Source organism: Montipora foliosa, chromosome 6, assembly GCF_036669935.1.
Source record: "Montipora foliosa isolate CH-2021 chromosome 6, ASM3666993v2, whole genome shotgun sequence".
Taxonomy (NCBI): domain Eukaryota; kingdom Metazoa; phylum Cnidaria; class Anthozoa; order Scleractinia; family Acroporidae; genus Montipora; species Montipora foliosa.
The window spans coordinates 65,209,905-65,226,273 of NC_090874.1; the positions used below are offsets into that span (position 1 = coordinate 65,209,905).

Here is a 16,369-nt window from a genome sequence, read left to right on the forward strand (position 1 = left end):
GTGGTTTGATATTTACTTTGCCACGCTTTGTGGCATATTGTATCCACCACTATCCACCACTATTCACGTCCACTTCAAGGAAAAATAACTATTGTTTATTCATGTGGTTCCTTTATGATGAAAATTTACAATGAAATTGTACTGTTGTGTAATATTCAGGCTGCAGAGGTGTGTGGAACACTAGAGATAGATAGTGCTTTGGATACTGTTGGTTCCCTTGGTCATGACTTGGAAGCTTATGAGAAGAGTGCAAAGGAAGGCAAATTACTGCCTCTGCCTGGAGAAACTGTGAGAGTCAAATCCTTGTTTGAAAAGTAATATGTAGATTTAGCCAAGCCTAAAGGTGGGGTTACCAGGTTAGTTATTCTTACAATAAGTTAACCTGGCTTGATCCTGCGATCGAACTGAAGCCCAGTACCTGGTCAGTGGTCAGCTTTAAACTTGAGCCCGTGATATGGTCACATGATAGTGGTCACATACATGGAGGGGTTGACGTTTGTATGGTTGTATGCATATGGGTTATCATATTTTCTTACCCACGGTGCTGTGTGCGCACGCCTTTGGCATGTGGAGCTCCTCTACAATTATGTAGATTCCAAAAAACGTTCAAAACTCCAGGGAAGGGGCATCAATGTCTGACTAACCCTTTTTTGACTTCTGGCATGTAGATGATCCATGGGTTAATTACATTGCTTATCTTGCTGTTTTGATGGACGTTTATTGGTGGACACCTTATACATGTACAGTAGTATAAGTAATTTTGTGAAAGTAGGCAGTGCTGAAGAAAAAAAATTTCTTGCTTGGCAAGATAATGTGTTCTAGCTGTCAAATCACTGTTTTGATGTGAAACATTGCTTATTAATTTTGATTGGGTGTACATGATGTACCAATAAATTCAACTCACAGATCCAGTACTCAGTGACATCAAGTACTTATTCTAGGCTTTTTAGTTTAAACAAACTGGTTATGGGGCAACCTTTGGTGCTGAGGTATCCCCATTGCAGCATTCGATTGCAAGTCTCAAGGAAGTTTCCAGAAGAACGGAAAATGTTGATTTATGAATCATAAAAATAAAAGTAATGCTGACAAAACTCAAGACATTTTGGTATTCGGCCATAATGTCTGACCCTGACGTAAAATTGATCACACGATCTTGTGAAAGTTTTGCAGGCAGTAACTTTAAAATTATTCTAATAATGTTAATAATTATTATTTTCAGTGACTGACCGTAATTCATAGCATTGGTTGGACAGGTCCGACCAAACTGACTGTAGATGTTGACATTCGAACCGAGACATGAATACAATGATAATTGCACGTATTTTTGAAACCATTGCGGCTTTGGTCAATTATGCTTGGTGAATTTTTTGATGGTTTTGTCTTGAAATTGCAGGCAGAATCTTGTGGCCTTGAACTTGGGGCAACATCAAAATCAGTGGGATCATCAATGGCTCAGCTGCTAACTGCTGCTTCACAGGTCTGTCTCCTTTCTCTTGGGGTAGTGTTGTATAGTAGTAGGTTCTCCGTTGTAGAGATGCTACTCGTATGTTTTTATTTATAGACTTCATTAAAAGAAAATTGCCAGGCTGATTTCAATCTGTATGTGGCTTTCAAAAACTCTTTTCACATCCAGATCAAGAAGAATGTTTTTGCTTTATTTTTTTTCTGGGTGTCCTTAGTTGATAATAGTAAGTTATTAAAATGGTCAAAGAGAGCAAGCAATTAAAGATTTGTTCATCTTGGTTTCTTGTTCTCATCATTTTGCTGGCGTCTTTGTTGCCTCATTCCTCCATTAGTTCTTGTATTGTTCGTTTGTACACTGGCTTGAATGTGAGTTCATTTATTTGAATGTTCAATTTGTCCTTGGTTGATTTATTTTCTTCACTGACATCGTGAAAATAATGTGGACTGCATTGGCACTTCAGGAAATGGTTACAGTTTATGCTAGAATAATTGTCTGATTAGAGGGAGTTTAAATCGAGTGTCCTAAAACGAAAACCAAAGTAATTACTTTGGCCAATCAAAAAGGACGGAGACAATCCAGTAAATCAATCAAAACTCGAAGGAATTACACGTGGCCGGCACAAAGCGCGGGAAAATGTGCATGCGCGAGCAACGATTGATTTTGGTTTCACTTCTGATTGGTTGAAAAAGTGGCACGAGAACTTTGAACCAATCACTGATTGAAGTAATGCAAAACCAAAGCAACTCGCTAATTACTTTCGACACTCAATTTAAAACTGTTCTATTGCAACATCAATGTTCATGTACAGGGTAATGAAAGCTACACCGGCGTTGCAGCAAGGGACACTGCAAGTGCCTTGCGAGTGTTGACAGCAGCTGCCAGAGGAGTAGCAGCAACAGCAGATGACAGAGCCCTGCAAATGAATCTGATCAAGGCCACCCAGGATGTTGTTTCTGAGTCAGCAAAACTAATTAATGAAGCAAAGAATGCAATGAATAACCCTGGTGATGCTAACAACCAACCCAGGCTGGCACAGGTACTAACTTACTTCTGTGGACACTTGTTACTGTTTCCTTTTTCTATAATTAAGCTCTCACAGCAACGAACCGTTGTTGATCTTATTTCCATTAAACGTTAGCTGTGTTCTCCAGCTCTTTCCTGGTACTGATTCAAACATTATTCTATCAATACTTTTTAAGCCATAATTTTTTTTCCTTCTACCCTATATATTTTGTTTTTGTTCCCTTCTGTAGCAGTTCAAACATGCCATGACTCGCCTTGTCTGAAATTCCTGTTGGGAAACCATTACCATAAAGAGTACATTAAAATTACCCAAAGTCTGGAAATGCTAGTATAGTTTAACAAATCTTCAAGTTAACATGTTATAATTCATTTTGAACCAAATGCAACTTGTTGTAATTACTTCAGCTACATGTATAAATTATTGTAAGACATGTCGTTCGAACCTTGCCAGTTTTCCGATTCACATTCACATTCAAGTTGTGCCTTCTGGTTTTAGCTCTCAGCTTGCCAAAGGCAGGCTTTTTCATAGTAGTTTAAAATGGATTACCCCTGATGAAGACCCTAGACAAGAGTGTCGAAACGCTAGTCCTTTGAATTGTAAGTTTTTTTAAGCTACTTTCTAAATTTCCAAACCAGAGTAGCCACTGCATGGATGCATTGTGAACCGTATCACTTATGATAAAAGAGAAGTAGAGTGGAGTGTTGTTGCCGTTAATTCTTGTCTTAAACCAACACTTTTGTGTCTTCAACAGGCAGCAAAAGAAGTGTCGCAGGCACTCAACAACTGCGTAAACTTTCTGCCGGGCCAGAGAGATGTTGATGAAGCTATAAAGGTGGTTGTAAACTCGAGTCAAAGCTTAGCTGTGGAAGATGTAAGTAAAGCCAAGACCATTGAAGTCAACCTTTAACACTTCATTATCGCATTATGTTTGTAAAAAAGTTGCATGCCTTAAACGTAGTTTATGAAATTACCATCTGAAGGACGGTACACCTTATATTTAACGTCGGAAGTTCCTTTACCCTCTAGGGGGTATTCTCTCTCAGGAAGCCGACGGTGCGCCCATTTTATTCCCCCTCTTTCCATCAGTACTTTGTTTTTGAGGTTATTTGAAACTACCCGAAGCTACACAGAATGGAAAGTAGTCGAAACAAGGATGTGAGGTCACTAGAGATCGAACTCGGGACCTCTCGCACAGAAGGCAGTAATCAACTTTGAATCCCTACTACTCCAGCCAAGTGTGATATTTATTTTGGTGTTCACAAGTTTTTAAAACTTCGACCACAATAACTGTTCCCAGAGATTTATAACTGCTGTGAACTGTCACCGAGACACACCAAGGGGTGCTTTTCTGGGACATTTATTCGGTAACGTTTTGCATATTTTTTTCAGATATGTTGCTGTTTATGGTTAAGTCGCTGTACAGTTTTTTCAGGAACTTTTAAATGCATGCAGGACCATCACAGATCATTATGTACTTAGTAAACTTTAAATGATTTTTAAGTTCTGATACCGTAATTGAAGTTGTGGTCTGTTCCTCAAACAAATGTGTCTTAAATTCTTCTCGAAAATGCGTTCATTTACTGTAGATGTAAGACACTGTTTGATTTTACTATACAGTTCCCTGTCACGTCAGAGGGCTACCAAGTGGTTCAGGAGAAACTGAGCATGCGTGGAGCGGCTCTGAATGCGGCAGCCAGTGATATGGTATCAGCATCGCGTGGATCATCCAATCAACTTGCGGTTTCAACAAAGAAGTTTTCACTGTCTTACCAAGACCTTTTGGATAGTGGAATGAAGTTAGCTGGACAAGCAAAGGTATATGAAAGATTCCACTCGACCTTATTGAGCGGGTTATTAAATTTAAGGTTACGATAATCAATTTTTTTTTTTACCGTAGGAGTAGATTTTTTGGAAGCTCTTTATTGCTGTTAATCTTAAGTGACAAAAAGAAAAGTCCCGAAGTGCAATAAATATAAACGATTTCGTGAAATTTGCAGAAACCAAAAAAGCACCTTGGTTCGTGTATACTTTTATGTCTAACTGCAAATACTGGTCATAATTATGTGGCAAGCAATTCTCAGGCTAAGTGGAGAACTTTGATTGGCTGGTTTTTGGTCGGGATTTTACGATACACGGACCACTCGATCCGGAGTCGAGCGCACTAACCATGATGCCACTGGAAGTCTTTGTGGTTCTTACCTGTATGCACCTCAATTTGTGCTTTTCTGGAAAATCTTAATTGAGAGAGAACAAGAGGATGCCTCCACAAATATTTCAGTTTCTTCTTGGTTTGATTTCGTCAGACTAATTCTTGATTAAAGAAGCTTAGTTTGTAAAGAAACTGTGGTTCTGCGTCGGTAGGGAATTGAAACACAAATAACAGTTTATCAACTGAGTTGATTTGGTAAATTGACCATCGTGAAGAAATTCGAAAGCTGGCGCATCTTCTGTAATTCTGACCATTTTTTAGGTAATTCTTGACTGGACGAGTTGTGAAAATATTTTCGAATTTGTTGAACACAGTAACGAGTTTTTGTCAACGTTACCACGAACCTCTAACTTTTATTTTATGTAATAATAGGATGAGGCAGCCAAGGATTCATTGGTGAAAAACTTGAAAAACACTTCCACAGCATCAAGCAAACTTCTTTTGGCTGCGAAGTCTTTGGTATCTGATCCTAACGCACCAAATGCAAAGAACTTATTGGCTAATGCTGCAAGGTCAGTATTACTTGAATCGTAATTGTCATAATTCTGGTGTTAGTAATGGGGCCGTTTCATAATGGCGGCCGTTTTGTGTCTATGTGAATTGGACCTGCTGACCTCATTTTCAAGAAAAAACAAGGCTTTATTGTATTGGGGCTACATGAGTGCTTGTAAGTGTTCCAAATACTTACTTTATTTGCTGTCATTTTGAAAAATGCCTCTAAACGTCCGACGGATTATTCTACAATTTCTGACGACATCTTTATTTCACACACAGAGCTGTGACTGACAGCATCAACATGTTGCTAAATGCATGCATGTCTGCTGCTCCAGGGCAAAAAGAATGTGACAACGCTCTCAGAAATATTCAGGTAGGTGTTATATAAACATTTAAAACGGGATGTGGCATTAATAATATAGGTAAAAATAGGTTTAAAGGTTTTTTCGTTGATTCTTTAAGCAATAAGGAAAAAAATCTGGTTCTTCCCACAGTTCAAATATGTCTTTTATGTCTTAAGTATCTTTATGTTCACATCCTTTAAGTGCATGTTTATTACAAAGTCACAAAATGTTCAGGTACCAGTTGGCTTGGTAGCACAATTGGTAGATCACTCACTGACTCCACCTTATCGCAGAGGTCCGGCATAGCTTCAAATCACGTTAAAACCTGGGTCTCCTTGCGTGATTGCTTGTAATGTTCATTTGATACCTGCATGTATCGATCTGAAAAACATTGACTTGCTTCTTTCTTCACTTCAATTGTATTTCTTCCATATAAGTGTCGTCAAATTCCTTAATTAAGCATGTTTATGAATTGAAGATTTTTGAGTCTTGGTGCACTTTTAATACGATAGTTATTGTCGTTGTTTTGCTTTGCAGGCTGTCAGTAACATACTGGACAATCCAGTTGAACCTGTGAACAATGACACGTTTTTTGACTGCCTCGACAAAGTAACCCGCCAATCGCAAGTAAGTTAGTCTATTACGCCTTCGTTAGGTACTTTTACACACTTGTAAGGTTTTTTGGGCAGTAGCCTGCCTGCTACTTTGGCCAGAGTTCTCACAATACTCATTTTCATTATTTTAATTAAGCGAGTATCATTCTTTCTAAAAGCCTGTTTTACTAAAAATAGAAAAGTCTGCAAAGTAAGATTCAACTGAACTGAATTTCATTAATCATTTGGGCATCACACGATGTTTTGGGCCAAATAACGACTCGAAAGGAGACCTGTTACCTTGCTTTTCCACATCAAATTTCCTGACTGTCATTCTCAACTACCAATTTGCACCTGAACTGCGTCTTGATTGGTTTATCACAGGATCTTACTGAAGCCATGCCAAGGATTTCAAACAGTATCAAGTCTGGTGACTTCACGGAGTTTGATGATGGTGTCCGAGATGCTTCCGGAGCAGTCTGTGCACTGACAGAGTCTGCTGCACAGGTTAGTATCCTTGATTGGTCTACCTGTGCATTCACTTCCCACTTCCGGTGAATATAGATCATCATAATATGGTTGCTTGCTTTGGTAATCGTATCACTTGACGTGTTTGCTAAATCTTTGTTGCACTCATATGTACGTACTGGTTCAGACCCTCACTGACGAGTTTAAAAAAAAAAACATTCTGTATAAATTTCCTTTTAAAGTTGTGTGGTAAAAACTTCTCAGGCAACACCTTTTCTCTCAAAACCTCATTGTAAGGCCTGATCTCATATTTGGTGCCCTTTTCAGTTGCTCTGACTGGTTTCTATTTTCGGCCTTTCTGTGTGGGCCCGTCCTCAGTTACCCTGGCTTCAGAAGCCCGTTTGAAAAAATAGAATTTCTGAAAAACCAAAGTAGAAGGCGAGGGACGATCCTCTGGTTGCAAGAGCCGAGAAATTCATTTCCAGTCATCAAATTGGGGCAGAATTTTTCCTAGTTCGTTGATTGGTTCTTCAAATGAAGTGACAACTGTGATTGGATGAGTAGAAGCGTGGTTTCTCAACCGTCAAATCAGCACGGAAATGAGGTTCAGTATTCGCGCGATCAAGAGGTAATTTTTTACTTCTCGGCGTTTCGCGTCTATTGGCCATGTATTTTCCTCCTTCTAACGGGAAAAAATGACCTCTGGCACCCGGGGTAGTCCTCAGTATTCAGTCCTTCCTACTCATCCCATCATTTTAGAACCTTGTTTAACCCTTCACCCTGGTGCCTTTATTCATTTAGTTGTCATATCTCTGTTTGCAGGCAGCATATCTAGTAGCAGTTGCAGATCCCTCAAGCGTTGCAGGAAGACCAGGTCTTATAGACCAGGCTCAGTTCATCAACTCAAAGCAAGAGATCCTGGAAGCCTGTCAGAGTCTGCTTAATCCAGAAGCAACTCATCAACAGGTCATTTTTGTTAATGTAACTGACAAATGTCGTAGCAATCATGAACATTTTAGGACTTTTTTGGTTGTGGTCGTTGGTTGTGGATAATTTTGCTTGCTGCGCAGTTCAGAAGCGAAAACAAAGTCCATTGCACCCTGCGAGCAGAGCCTCCTTTTGTCTTTTTCTTCACTGAGGAGGAGAAAAGTAGGCTCTGCCCGAATCGCGTCAACTCTTTGAAGCCGCCGCAGCCCGAGCTTCTGGACTAGTCAAACCGGTTATTCCAGTGCGAGCGTCCGTTTAGTGACAAAACCGATGGTTATAATTGAGCCCGCTGTACCATGAAAAACCAAGATGGCGGCGAGATCTGGCATATTAGGCTTGGGTTCGAGACCGTATCCTGGCAACATGCAGCGCATATTCAATAAAGATCTTACCCGATTCATGCAGAGCCTTTCTCGAGAACGCCAAAATCGAGCAAGCAAAAGAAAGGCTCCGCTTGCAGGGTGAGCCCATTGTAGCTTGTTCTCATCTGTTTTCCCAAATTTTGCAATTGCTTTATGTATTTGGCTTGGTTTCTATTGGGTAAATCGGATCGCAGGCAAAGTAAACTTTTTAAGCTTTAAAAATTAAATTTTTGATTTAACTCATTCATGTCTGACTCGGCCCCCATTGACGAGTAAAATCGTGGTATTAGACAGAGTAAATCTCACTCTCAGGGCTGAAAGTGTTAAAAGTTAATCTTTATACACTTAATGTATGGTCCCGAGGGAAACAATTAGTTTTCTTTTCCCGAGAGTCATCATGTTTCCCGAGACAAAGTCAAGGGAAACATCAGGACTCGAGGGAAAACAATACTAACTAGTTTCCCGAGGGACCAGAAAGTGCTTTGTTATATATTAAGACTTTTCCTACAAAACATCCGGAGCGGGCAACAACTGCGGAATTGTAACCCGGTCGGGATACATTTGAATTTGATCAGGGCCACGTGACCAAGAATCAACGAATCACAGTACTCGTTTTGTTGAGCGAAAGTCTAGGTATTTAACAATACACATTATTACATGATGAACTGTAGCCTGCGTAGCTGGGGTTATTGTAGGCTACAGTTCTCCTCCCCATTCTGCTCGCTTTTAGGTGAACTGCCTTTTTCTGCACTGGTCCAAGTTCCTGGCAATGAATTTAACCAACCCCCCACCCCTCCCCCAACCAAACGCTCAAGCAAAGATAGCTTTAAGTTGACGACCCCTAAAAACATGAGCACCCCTTTCTTTTTTTCTGCGGCTTGGAATTTAACTTTTTATTGCTATTCATATCAGGTCTTGGGAGCTGCGACGTCAGTTGCAAAACACACGTCATCTCTTTGCAATGCCTGTAAAGCAGCATCTGCGAAAACCAACAATCCTGCTGCCAAAAGACAGTTTGTGCAAGCAGCCAAAGATGTGGCTAACAACACGGCTAATTTGGTCAAGAATACAAAGGTTTGTCTGTTCATCATGCAGGTGCTTTGACGGATGGCTGTGCCCTAAGTTAGTGTTAAAGGATGAATAACAGAAAAATAACTGGAGACTTTTTCGAAATTTGTCATCATCGGAACAGATTAAAAAGGTGTTCGGTTCCCCAAATCAAACGCTTTGTTCATTCAGGGGGACCTGTATTCGCTTCTGAATATCATATCACCGGCTTTCCAGATACGACTAAGAGGTAGTATCGCCATAAAAAATAATACATTTTTTTTCTTGGTGTGACCTTTGAGGTTTTTCAGGTTATGTGTTGGCTTTCCCACTTCGGCACGTTTAGTCTTGCTTGTGTCTGTCGAGTCCGTTGTGGATGTACAACATACATATTATTTCTATTAACCGTGACCAGAAACGTGTGTTTGCAAGTTGCTGCTGTGTGTTGCAGAAAGTAGAAAGGACCTTTTCTGCAACACGCTGCAACAACTTGCAACACTTTTTTGTTGTTGTTGCGAGACGTGCAGGTTGTGCGTGGGATGTAAAACGCGCAACATCGCTTTTCGACTAGTTTGGCAGCAATGTTGCGAGACAAGTTAAACGTTTTTGGTGCTCATATTTCCGTAGCTTATTAAAAGATCAATTCTCATTTTTTTCAGATCCTTGCTGGTGATATGTCTGAAGCGAACCGCGAAGCGTGCGCTGCAGCAACCAGACCGCTGGTCAACAGTGTGGAGAGTCTCACAGCGTACGCACTCTCACCGGAATTTGCTCCCCTTCCAGCAAAAATAAGCGAAGAGGTAAACTATTTTTATTGTGAAAAGTTTTTGTATAGACTATTACTCGTAGTCAGTCAGTCTTCCGGCCTCATCATCTTTTCCTTTCTGCCACCAGTCTGTATGTCTCTGGATGTTGCTTTCCTGTCCTTTCCGTGAGGTTGTCCACATAGGCGGCTGCAACCTTGAAGCACAGTTTTCGCATGCAAGCATGCCACACGCGTGCCCAAAGAAACAAATGACAATTTGGTTGAGGTTTTGTTGAAATACTTTCATCACTTACCATCAACCTCCACACCCCCCCCCCCCTCCCCCCCCATTTCAACCCATAAATCGTTCTGTTTGTGTTCTTAGGCTCGCTCAGCTCAAGTTCCCTTGATAATGTCGGGCAAGTCAATGGCGACTTCGAGTACAAACTACTTCAATGTAGCAAAAGCCCTCGCTGTCAACTCCAAAGATCAGTCTGGCTGGCAGCAACTGGCCCAACAAGCAAAGGCTGTTTCTGATGCCATGAGGAGACTTATCACCGCTATAAAGTACGAAACAAGAATAAGTAACGCCCTTTTAGTTATTTAACGATTATTCCATGAGCGCACTTTGGATATGAGTTGGTTATAACCAGTCTCGTATCCAACAAGCGCGAATGAAATAATTGTTTGATAATTTTTCATTCAATTCTGAACGCTTGGAAATTAAAGCCAATCGTTTTCCAGTTTGACAACACTTGAAGCAATCAGTTTTCATATTAGCTCATACGGTATATGAACTGATAACCGAGACTGAATGAACCAATCAGAAAGCTAGAAATGCAATATCCGAGGTCGAAAATTTAATACTGAATCAACTATTCACCGAAGAGATGGTGGCTAGGTACTGACACTGAGGTGAATACTTGCTTTAGTATACACTAAAACAGTGAGATAATACAGCACAAACAAGTGATTTTAACTCATTTATTCCTGCAACGATTACAATATTTTTGCTCGGAGATGAATAGCAAAGGCAGTCGGAGTTTGAGTAGCCAATTATTGCGCACTTTCAACGCTATCCGCTGTTTTAGTATATGCTAATAACGGTTGTTCTGCGAACGAGCGTTTGATATGAGATGGTACGTGCTGAGTTGTCTCTATATATGCCTTTGAAGTCCGATGCGGACATAAACGCGGTAGATACTACCATTCGAGCTACCATGAACGGCTAACTTTTTTCCGCGTTTTTTAACACTAAAAACATTCTAGTTTGTTTAGACAAACTGTCACGTTTTTAAATTGAACTCAACTGGCAAAAAACAGTTCGCTTGATCGCCTCCATGCTCCAAGCCTTTTTATATTTTAAGACAGTTAAGTTTTCTGTTAAAACTTGACACGTTCACACTCTAAACGTTAACTCGGTTCAATTAAAAACGCGACAGTTTGTCTAGACTAATTTCAATGTTTTAAGCATGGAAAAACGCGAAAAAAAGTTGGTTGTTCACGGTAGCTCAAAAATGGTAGTAACATCGGAGAGAAACAGAACTATTCGGGTAATTCTTGTGGCATTTTGAACTATAACCAATCTCGTATTCAACATGCGCATATGGAATCATCATTATTATTTTTTTTTACAATTTCATTTAAATCTGAAGTGTTTCAGTTTTACAAACCGACTGGCGCAACCAGTTTCCCCATAAGGTCATACGGTATATGTGCTGATAACCCACAATCGTGGACAAAATTCCTTGGGGCAGTATCTATGATTTCAGAGCTGTGCCATATTTCAAAACTCCATTGCGGTCCCCCCTCCCCCAACCAGTGCAATATGTGCCCAAGAATTTTGTCCATGATCGCGGATTAAGTGAGCTAATCAGAAAACTAGAAACGCAATATCTTACATAATAGTAAGAGAAATATATATCAGACTTGACTACCTTAATGAGAAGTCGTGGCCCGTAGTTTGCTCCTGGTTATAAATGTCTGCACTGCCAAACAACTCGACTTGTGTTCCTTTTCACTTTTAAAACAGTCGACTAGTTGTCTGTTCTTGTTAAATTTCTTAACGCTGTAGTGTTAAATTACGCTGCTGTACTGACACAAGCCTTGAATTTGTCGTACCATCCTGCGTAAATGTAAATTCTTTGCTTTGTTCTTCTTCTTTTTTCGTCGAACATCCTTCGTCACACAAGACATGTGGACACAAGGACACGAATTTCATTCTGAAAACGTCATTCCTACTTATTTATTTATTGGCTTATTTTTGCGCAGAGACAACGCACCAGGTCAGAGGGAATGCGACGAAGCACTGGAGCAGATAAATTACACAATTAACCAACTGGATCAAGCATCCCTCGCTGCTATCAGCCAAGTGTTAGAACCAAGACCCGAAAACTCTTTGCAGGTAACATGGGAACGCCTTTCTTTTTGTTACAATTAGTGTTGATATTTTTACTCTCTTAAAGTAATTAGGTCTGTGCTCTATCATGCCAGGTACTTAAGTGGTAGAGAATCCAAATTAGGAATTGGAGGGTAATAGGTTCAAATTCCGTTTTTTTCTGAATCATTATCACCCTCCTAAGAGGTTTTGCACGGCAGCCATGTTGCATGGCAGGAACAATGAAAATATTTTGCATTAGAAAGAACATTTATTCCCCCATAGGAAAAATAATCTTTTGTTCCTGCCATGCAACATGACTGCCGTGCAAAACCTCTATAAGTGCATTGGCCGCGGTAGTTAATTTATCGGCTTGTTCGTCTGGACGGGCAAATCGTGGACTAAAAGTTTGTTCTTCCTGTCTGTTTTTACATAAGACGATTTGTGTCTCTTCTAGCGTGAAAACGGTCATCGTTAAGTTAACTGCAGTATGTTTTTAAATTGCGGACGGTTGGCTCAGTAGGTACAGCACTGGACCACAGTGCCGGAGGTCTTGAGTTCAACTGCGGCCGGACCAACAATAATGGTCTTAATACAGAGGAGAAGAAAGTTCCGCCTTTGTAGTTTTATCTGTTCTTATTTAGACACGATATTGTTATCCGTATGCCGTGTCTCCCTACCTTCTTCATAAAATTCTAACCCGCCAATTATTCACTAAGTGTAGGCATGGAATTTCCCGGGCGGGTTGGTCGTCTGTTCTATTCTCTCCATCAAATGTGGTCGTCTCGGTGTGAAATCAAGAAAAAGCTTACGGTTTATGATGCCACATAACCAAAGCAGCAGATACAAACAGATACAGACCCAGATCTTGTTTCGGTCTCGAATTTCATGGAGCGTATTCAAGCTAAAATTCCGTTTTGGAAGGCCTGGGAGGGACAAGAGGGACAAGTACTGAAAATAATTTTTGAACGTGTCTCAGGGATTCCAGGAACAGATGATGCAGAATCTTAGTCAGATGACAGATGTGATTGATCCATTGGCTGCAGCAGCAAAATCTGAACCAGAGAATATTGGACACAGGGTAAGTAACTGCGTCTTTTTCTTTAACGTGTTTCATATCCACGTGAATGGCATTAGTTTTCGCTGGACATGTCGTTCGCATAGTGCTATGAATTCGCTGTACATGGAATGTCCAGAGCTGTTGCGCTAGGAAGCAGGGGCTATGATGACGCCCATTTTTTAAAAAACGGGTAGGAGTGTGGAGATAAGCTTTGATCAGAAGCGATTTGCTTGCACATAAGCATGCAAGAATAGTGTGAAAAGCTCATCATTCTTGCTCTTAATAAACCGATCTTAAACGTGCAATCCGCCTCTCCGTGCGAAGATATTTGCTTAAAGAATTTTTGCGAGCCTTCTTGTTATGCTAATGTTGACACAAAGAAACTGATATTTATATACGCCGCATAATTTGTTACTCAAGAGTCTTGATAATGGCGTGATGAAGACACCGAACGTCGGCTTTTGACACCTAAGTGTAAAAATGTGTCCTGGCTTTTACAGGTAGCACAGATGTCCAGTTTCATAAGTCCGCTGGCCGATCTTGCGGTGGGTGCAGCGTCTCGCATGGCTGATGTTCAGCGGAAGGTGGATTTGCTTGACCAAGCAAAGACTGTGGCTGAATCAGCAGCGCAATTGATGTACGCCACCAAAGAGGGTGGAGGAAATCCGAAGGTGTGGTATTAGGATGCAACTGAGCAAGCTCCACTTATTGATATCTGTATCTTCATGGCCAAACAACCAATTTCTGTCATATACAATCCTCTACTTGTCCAAATTCCACGATAATACACCTTTTACCCCCCCCCCCCCCCAAAAAAAATGGGGTGGGGGGGGAGGGTAAAGGAGGTGTATTATGGGATTTGTGCAAGAAGAGAATGGCCGGGTTCCGTACATCAATATTCATATAGGTATGAGGCTTTATGTTCGATATATCAATATTCATTGGTATGATGCTTTATGGTCAAATTCGGTTTTGTCTCGCAAGCCTCAAGGGAGATTTCTAAACAAAATAACATTCAAGTAGGCCATTTTCGAAGTATGGAAGTATGCCCCAGTGGTGTGTGAGAAAAACATTTTCCACTTATTTCGTTTCACTCAGCCAGTCGAAAATCTCACTTAATTAGCGCCCACTCGAATATCAAATTAGGCAAAGTGGACTATCAATGTCCCCACTTTCGACTTTCGATCAGCGAGCGAGTTCGCGCGCAATTTTACTCGCGACTCTATTTCTATTCTGCAGCATTGTAGTCGAACTGAGAGAAAGAGGGACTGCATTGTTCATGAATGCGTAATACTCTTTGACATGATTTTTGTTTCCAGTTTGTTGAGGCTCATCCAGCCATTGAAGAGGCAGCTCAGGGGATGAAGGAAGCCGTCAAAGACCTTGCACACACTTTAGAAGAAGCAGCAAGCGAATCTGGTGTGGTATCTGGCTTGGTGGATAGCATAGGAAAGGCAGTGGCTGAGGTAAGTTGATGCGTGGACTAACTTTACATTTGGCTTACCTGTGACAACAAGGTGTATTCAGCGAAATTGTTTAGAATCATTTCATGGAAAGATGAAGATCGCTTTTAGGTGGTGATGGAAAGTTGTCCAGGATACTGCTTGTTTCTTACTTTGTTACATGCCTGCACCAGCACCGTTGACGGCAGACACTGGTCCAACCCTTCAAATTTGTTTTGATGGGTTTGTGTGAGACTGGTTTCCAGCCCCGATGACCGCATGATCTCTGTTTTCTATGGTTAATGAATTTTCTGTTCGGATATTTTATCCAAGGCGTAAAATCCAAAAAGGCAGAGCATAGCACGCAGGTGAGAAATTTACAGGCATTAGCGGGTGAAAAAATTGTTACAGAGTCAGTCTTACGGGCTGAATTTATTCGTAGGTGGGGCGACCTTTGAATGACGTACGAGTGGAGAGCGGTGAAGTTATAGACGAACCATTTGTGAATTACCAAGAGAGAATGACTCGTACCATGAAGGAACTGACCAAAAAGCGCATGACATGGTAAGGTCTTTGTAACAGCATACTGGTGATGATGCAGTTGTAATCGCAGTTTATCGTAATTTGAATTGGGGAGTCAGGGTGACTTAGTGGTTATCAAAAGCGCCTCCCACTTCTGCGACCCAGGTTCAACCCCGGCCTTGACGTCGCATCTGGGCTGAGTTTCATTCGATCTCAATCTGACTCCGAGGGTTTTTCTCCGGGTACTCCGGTTTTCCTCCCTCATCAAAATCGACTCTAGATCAATAATATCCGGCGGATACCTTCGTATAGGGATAACCTCTGGTATCTCTCCCTTTCATTGCATTGAATGAAAGTTGGTATTTATTTTATTTATTTATTTATATATTTATTTTATTATTTTACTGCTGTAGCTGTTGTCCTCGTTCAAGTAGCCCGCTGTTTTGACCCTTTGTCCTTTTACATCAGGTCGGCAAATCAACGACAGACCCTACTAAGCTCGGTCCACTTGGAAAGGATATCAGCAAAATATACAATGATATCGCTAAAGATACAAGAGGAGCTGTTAAGACAGTTGGCAACCCAGAGGTAGGTCGAAACGAAAACAATAGCAGACCACCGGTTGGCTGTAAACCTAAATATGTCTTTGCAGTCATTGAAGTCAACAAATAAAACATGTCATAAATCACTTTCACTGCTTTCGGCGGTGAGATCTGGGAGGTAGCCAGCAGGCAAGAGAACGATGACTGAGTCAGCATGGTACACTCGAAACACGACGAACGGGAAGTGGGAGAGTAAAATATTTTACAGCCGAAGCAGCATGTTCCACTGAGCAAGAGGCAAAACAACAAAACTTCATTACAGGATCAGAATTTACTCAGATAGTCAAATTGCGTCCCATAGACAATCTTCGGCTTCTACGCTGTCTTTATCTACCGTGTTGTTTTGATGTATGTTCAGATTATGCATAGCTGGTTGCAGTAGTAGAAATTAATAACTGTCCTCAACTGCCGTTGATGACCACATTAAACGTAAAAAGCCAGCAACTCCGGCATTCCAAAGAGGGGTCGTCTTAAGAGAGTTTTTATGTCCACTGGCCAGTGTAATTGGAGTTACTGGACACTTTGAAAACAAGACCTTTGACGATTAAAAGCATCTTGTCACTGGTAAGATGTTAGTCATTTTATTCTGAAAGTGTCAACATCAACAAGGCCCGTAGTTGTACAGTA

The 16,369-nt window shown here is 40.9% G+C and overlaps 2 protein-coding genes across 2 annotated transcripts in view; both read left to right on the forward strand.

The window, feature by feature from the left end:
- LOC138008169 (talin-like) overlaps positions 1 to 16,369 on the forward strand; it is a 124,773-nt gene that overhangs the window by 69,512 nt on the left and 38,892 nt on the right. The window contains exons 33-49 of the mRNA XM_068855399.1: positions 160 to 288; positions 1,394 to 1,477; positions 2,274 to 2,501; positions 3,241 to 3,360; positions 4,107 to 4,304; positions 5,071 to 5,210; positions 5,473 to 5,566; positions 6,075 to 6,164; positions 6,515 to 6,637; positions 7,421 to 7,564; positions 8,860 to 9,021; positions 9,654 to 9,794; positions 10,125 to 10,306; positions 12,011 to 12,143; positions 13,096 to 13,197; positions 13,677 to 13,847; positions 14,496 to 14,642. Coding sequence (XP_068711500.1) covers positions 160 to 288; positions 1,394 to 1,477; positions 2,274 to 2,501; positions 3,241 to 3,360; positions 4,107 to 4,304; positions 5,071 to 5,210; positions 5,473 to 5,566; positions 6,075 to 6,164; positions 6,515 to 6,637; positions 7,421 to 7,564; positions 8,860 to 9,021; positions 9,654 to 9,794; positions 10,125 to 10,306; positions 12,011 to 12,143; positions 13,096 to 13,197; positions 13,677 to 13,847; positions 14,496 to 14,642 — 2,388 coding nt within the window. The remainder of the gene's footprint in view (positions 1 to 159; positions 289 to 1,393; positions 1,478 to 2,273; positions 2,502 to 3,240; positions 3,361 to 4,106; positions 4,305 to 5,070; positions 5,211 to 5,472; positions 5,567 to 6,074; positions 6,165 to 6,514; positions 6,638 to 7,420; positions 7,565 to 8,859; positions 9,022 to 9,653; positions 9,795 to 10,124; positions 10,307 to 12,010; positions 12,144 to 13,095; positions 13,198 to 13,676; positions 13,848 to 14,495; positions 14,643 to 16,369) is intronic.
- LOC138008895 (talin-like) overlaps positions 14,921 to 16,369 on the forward strand; it is a 13,046-nt gene continuing 11,597 nt past the window's right edge. The window contains exons 1-2 of the mRNA XM_068856204.1: positions 14,921 to 14,986; positions 15,609 to 15,728. Coding sequence (XP_068712305.1) covers positions 14,921 to 14,986; positions 15,609 to 15,728 — 186 coding nt within the window. The remainder of the gene's footprint in view (positions 14,987 to 15,608; positions 15,729 to 16,369) is intronic.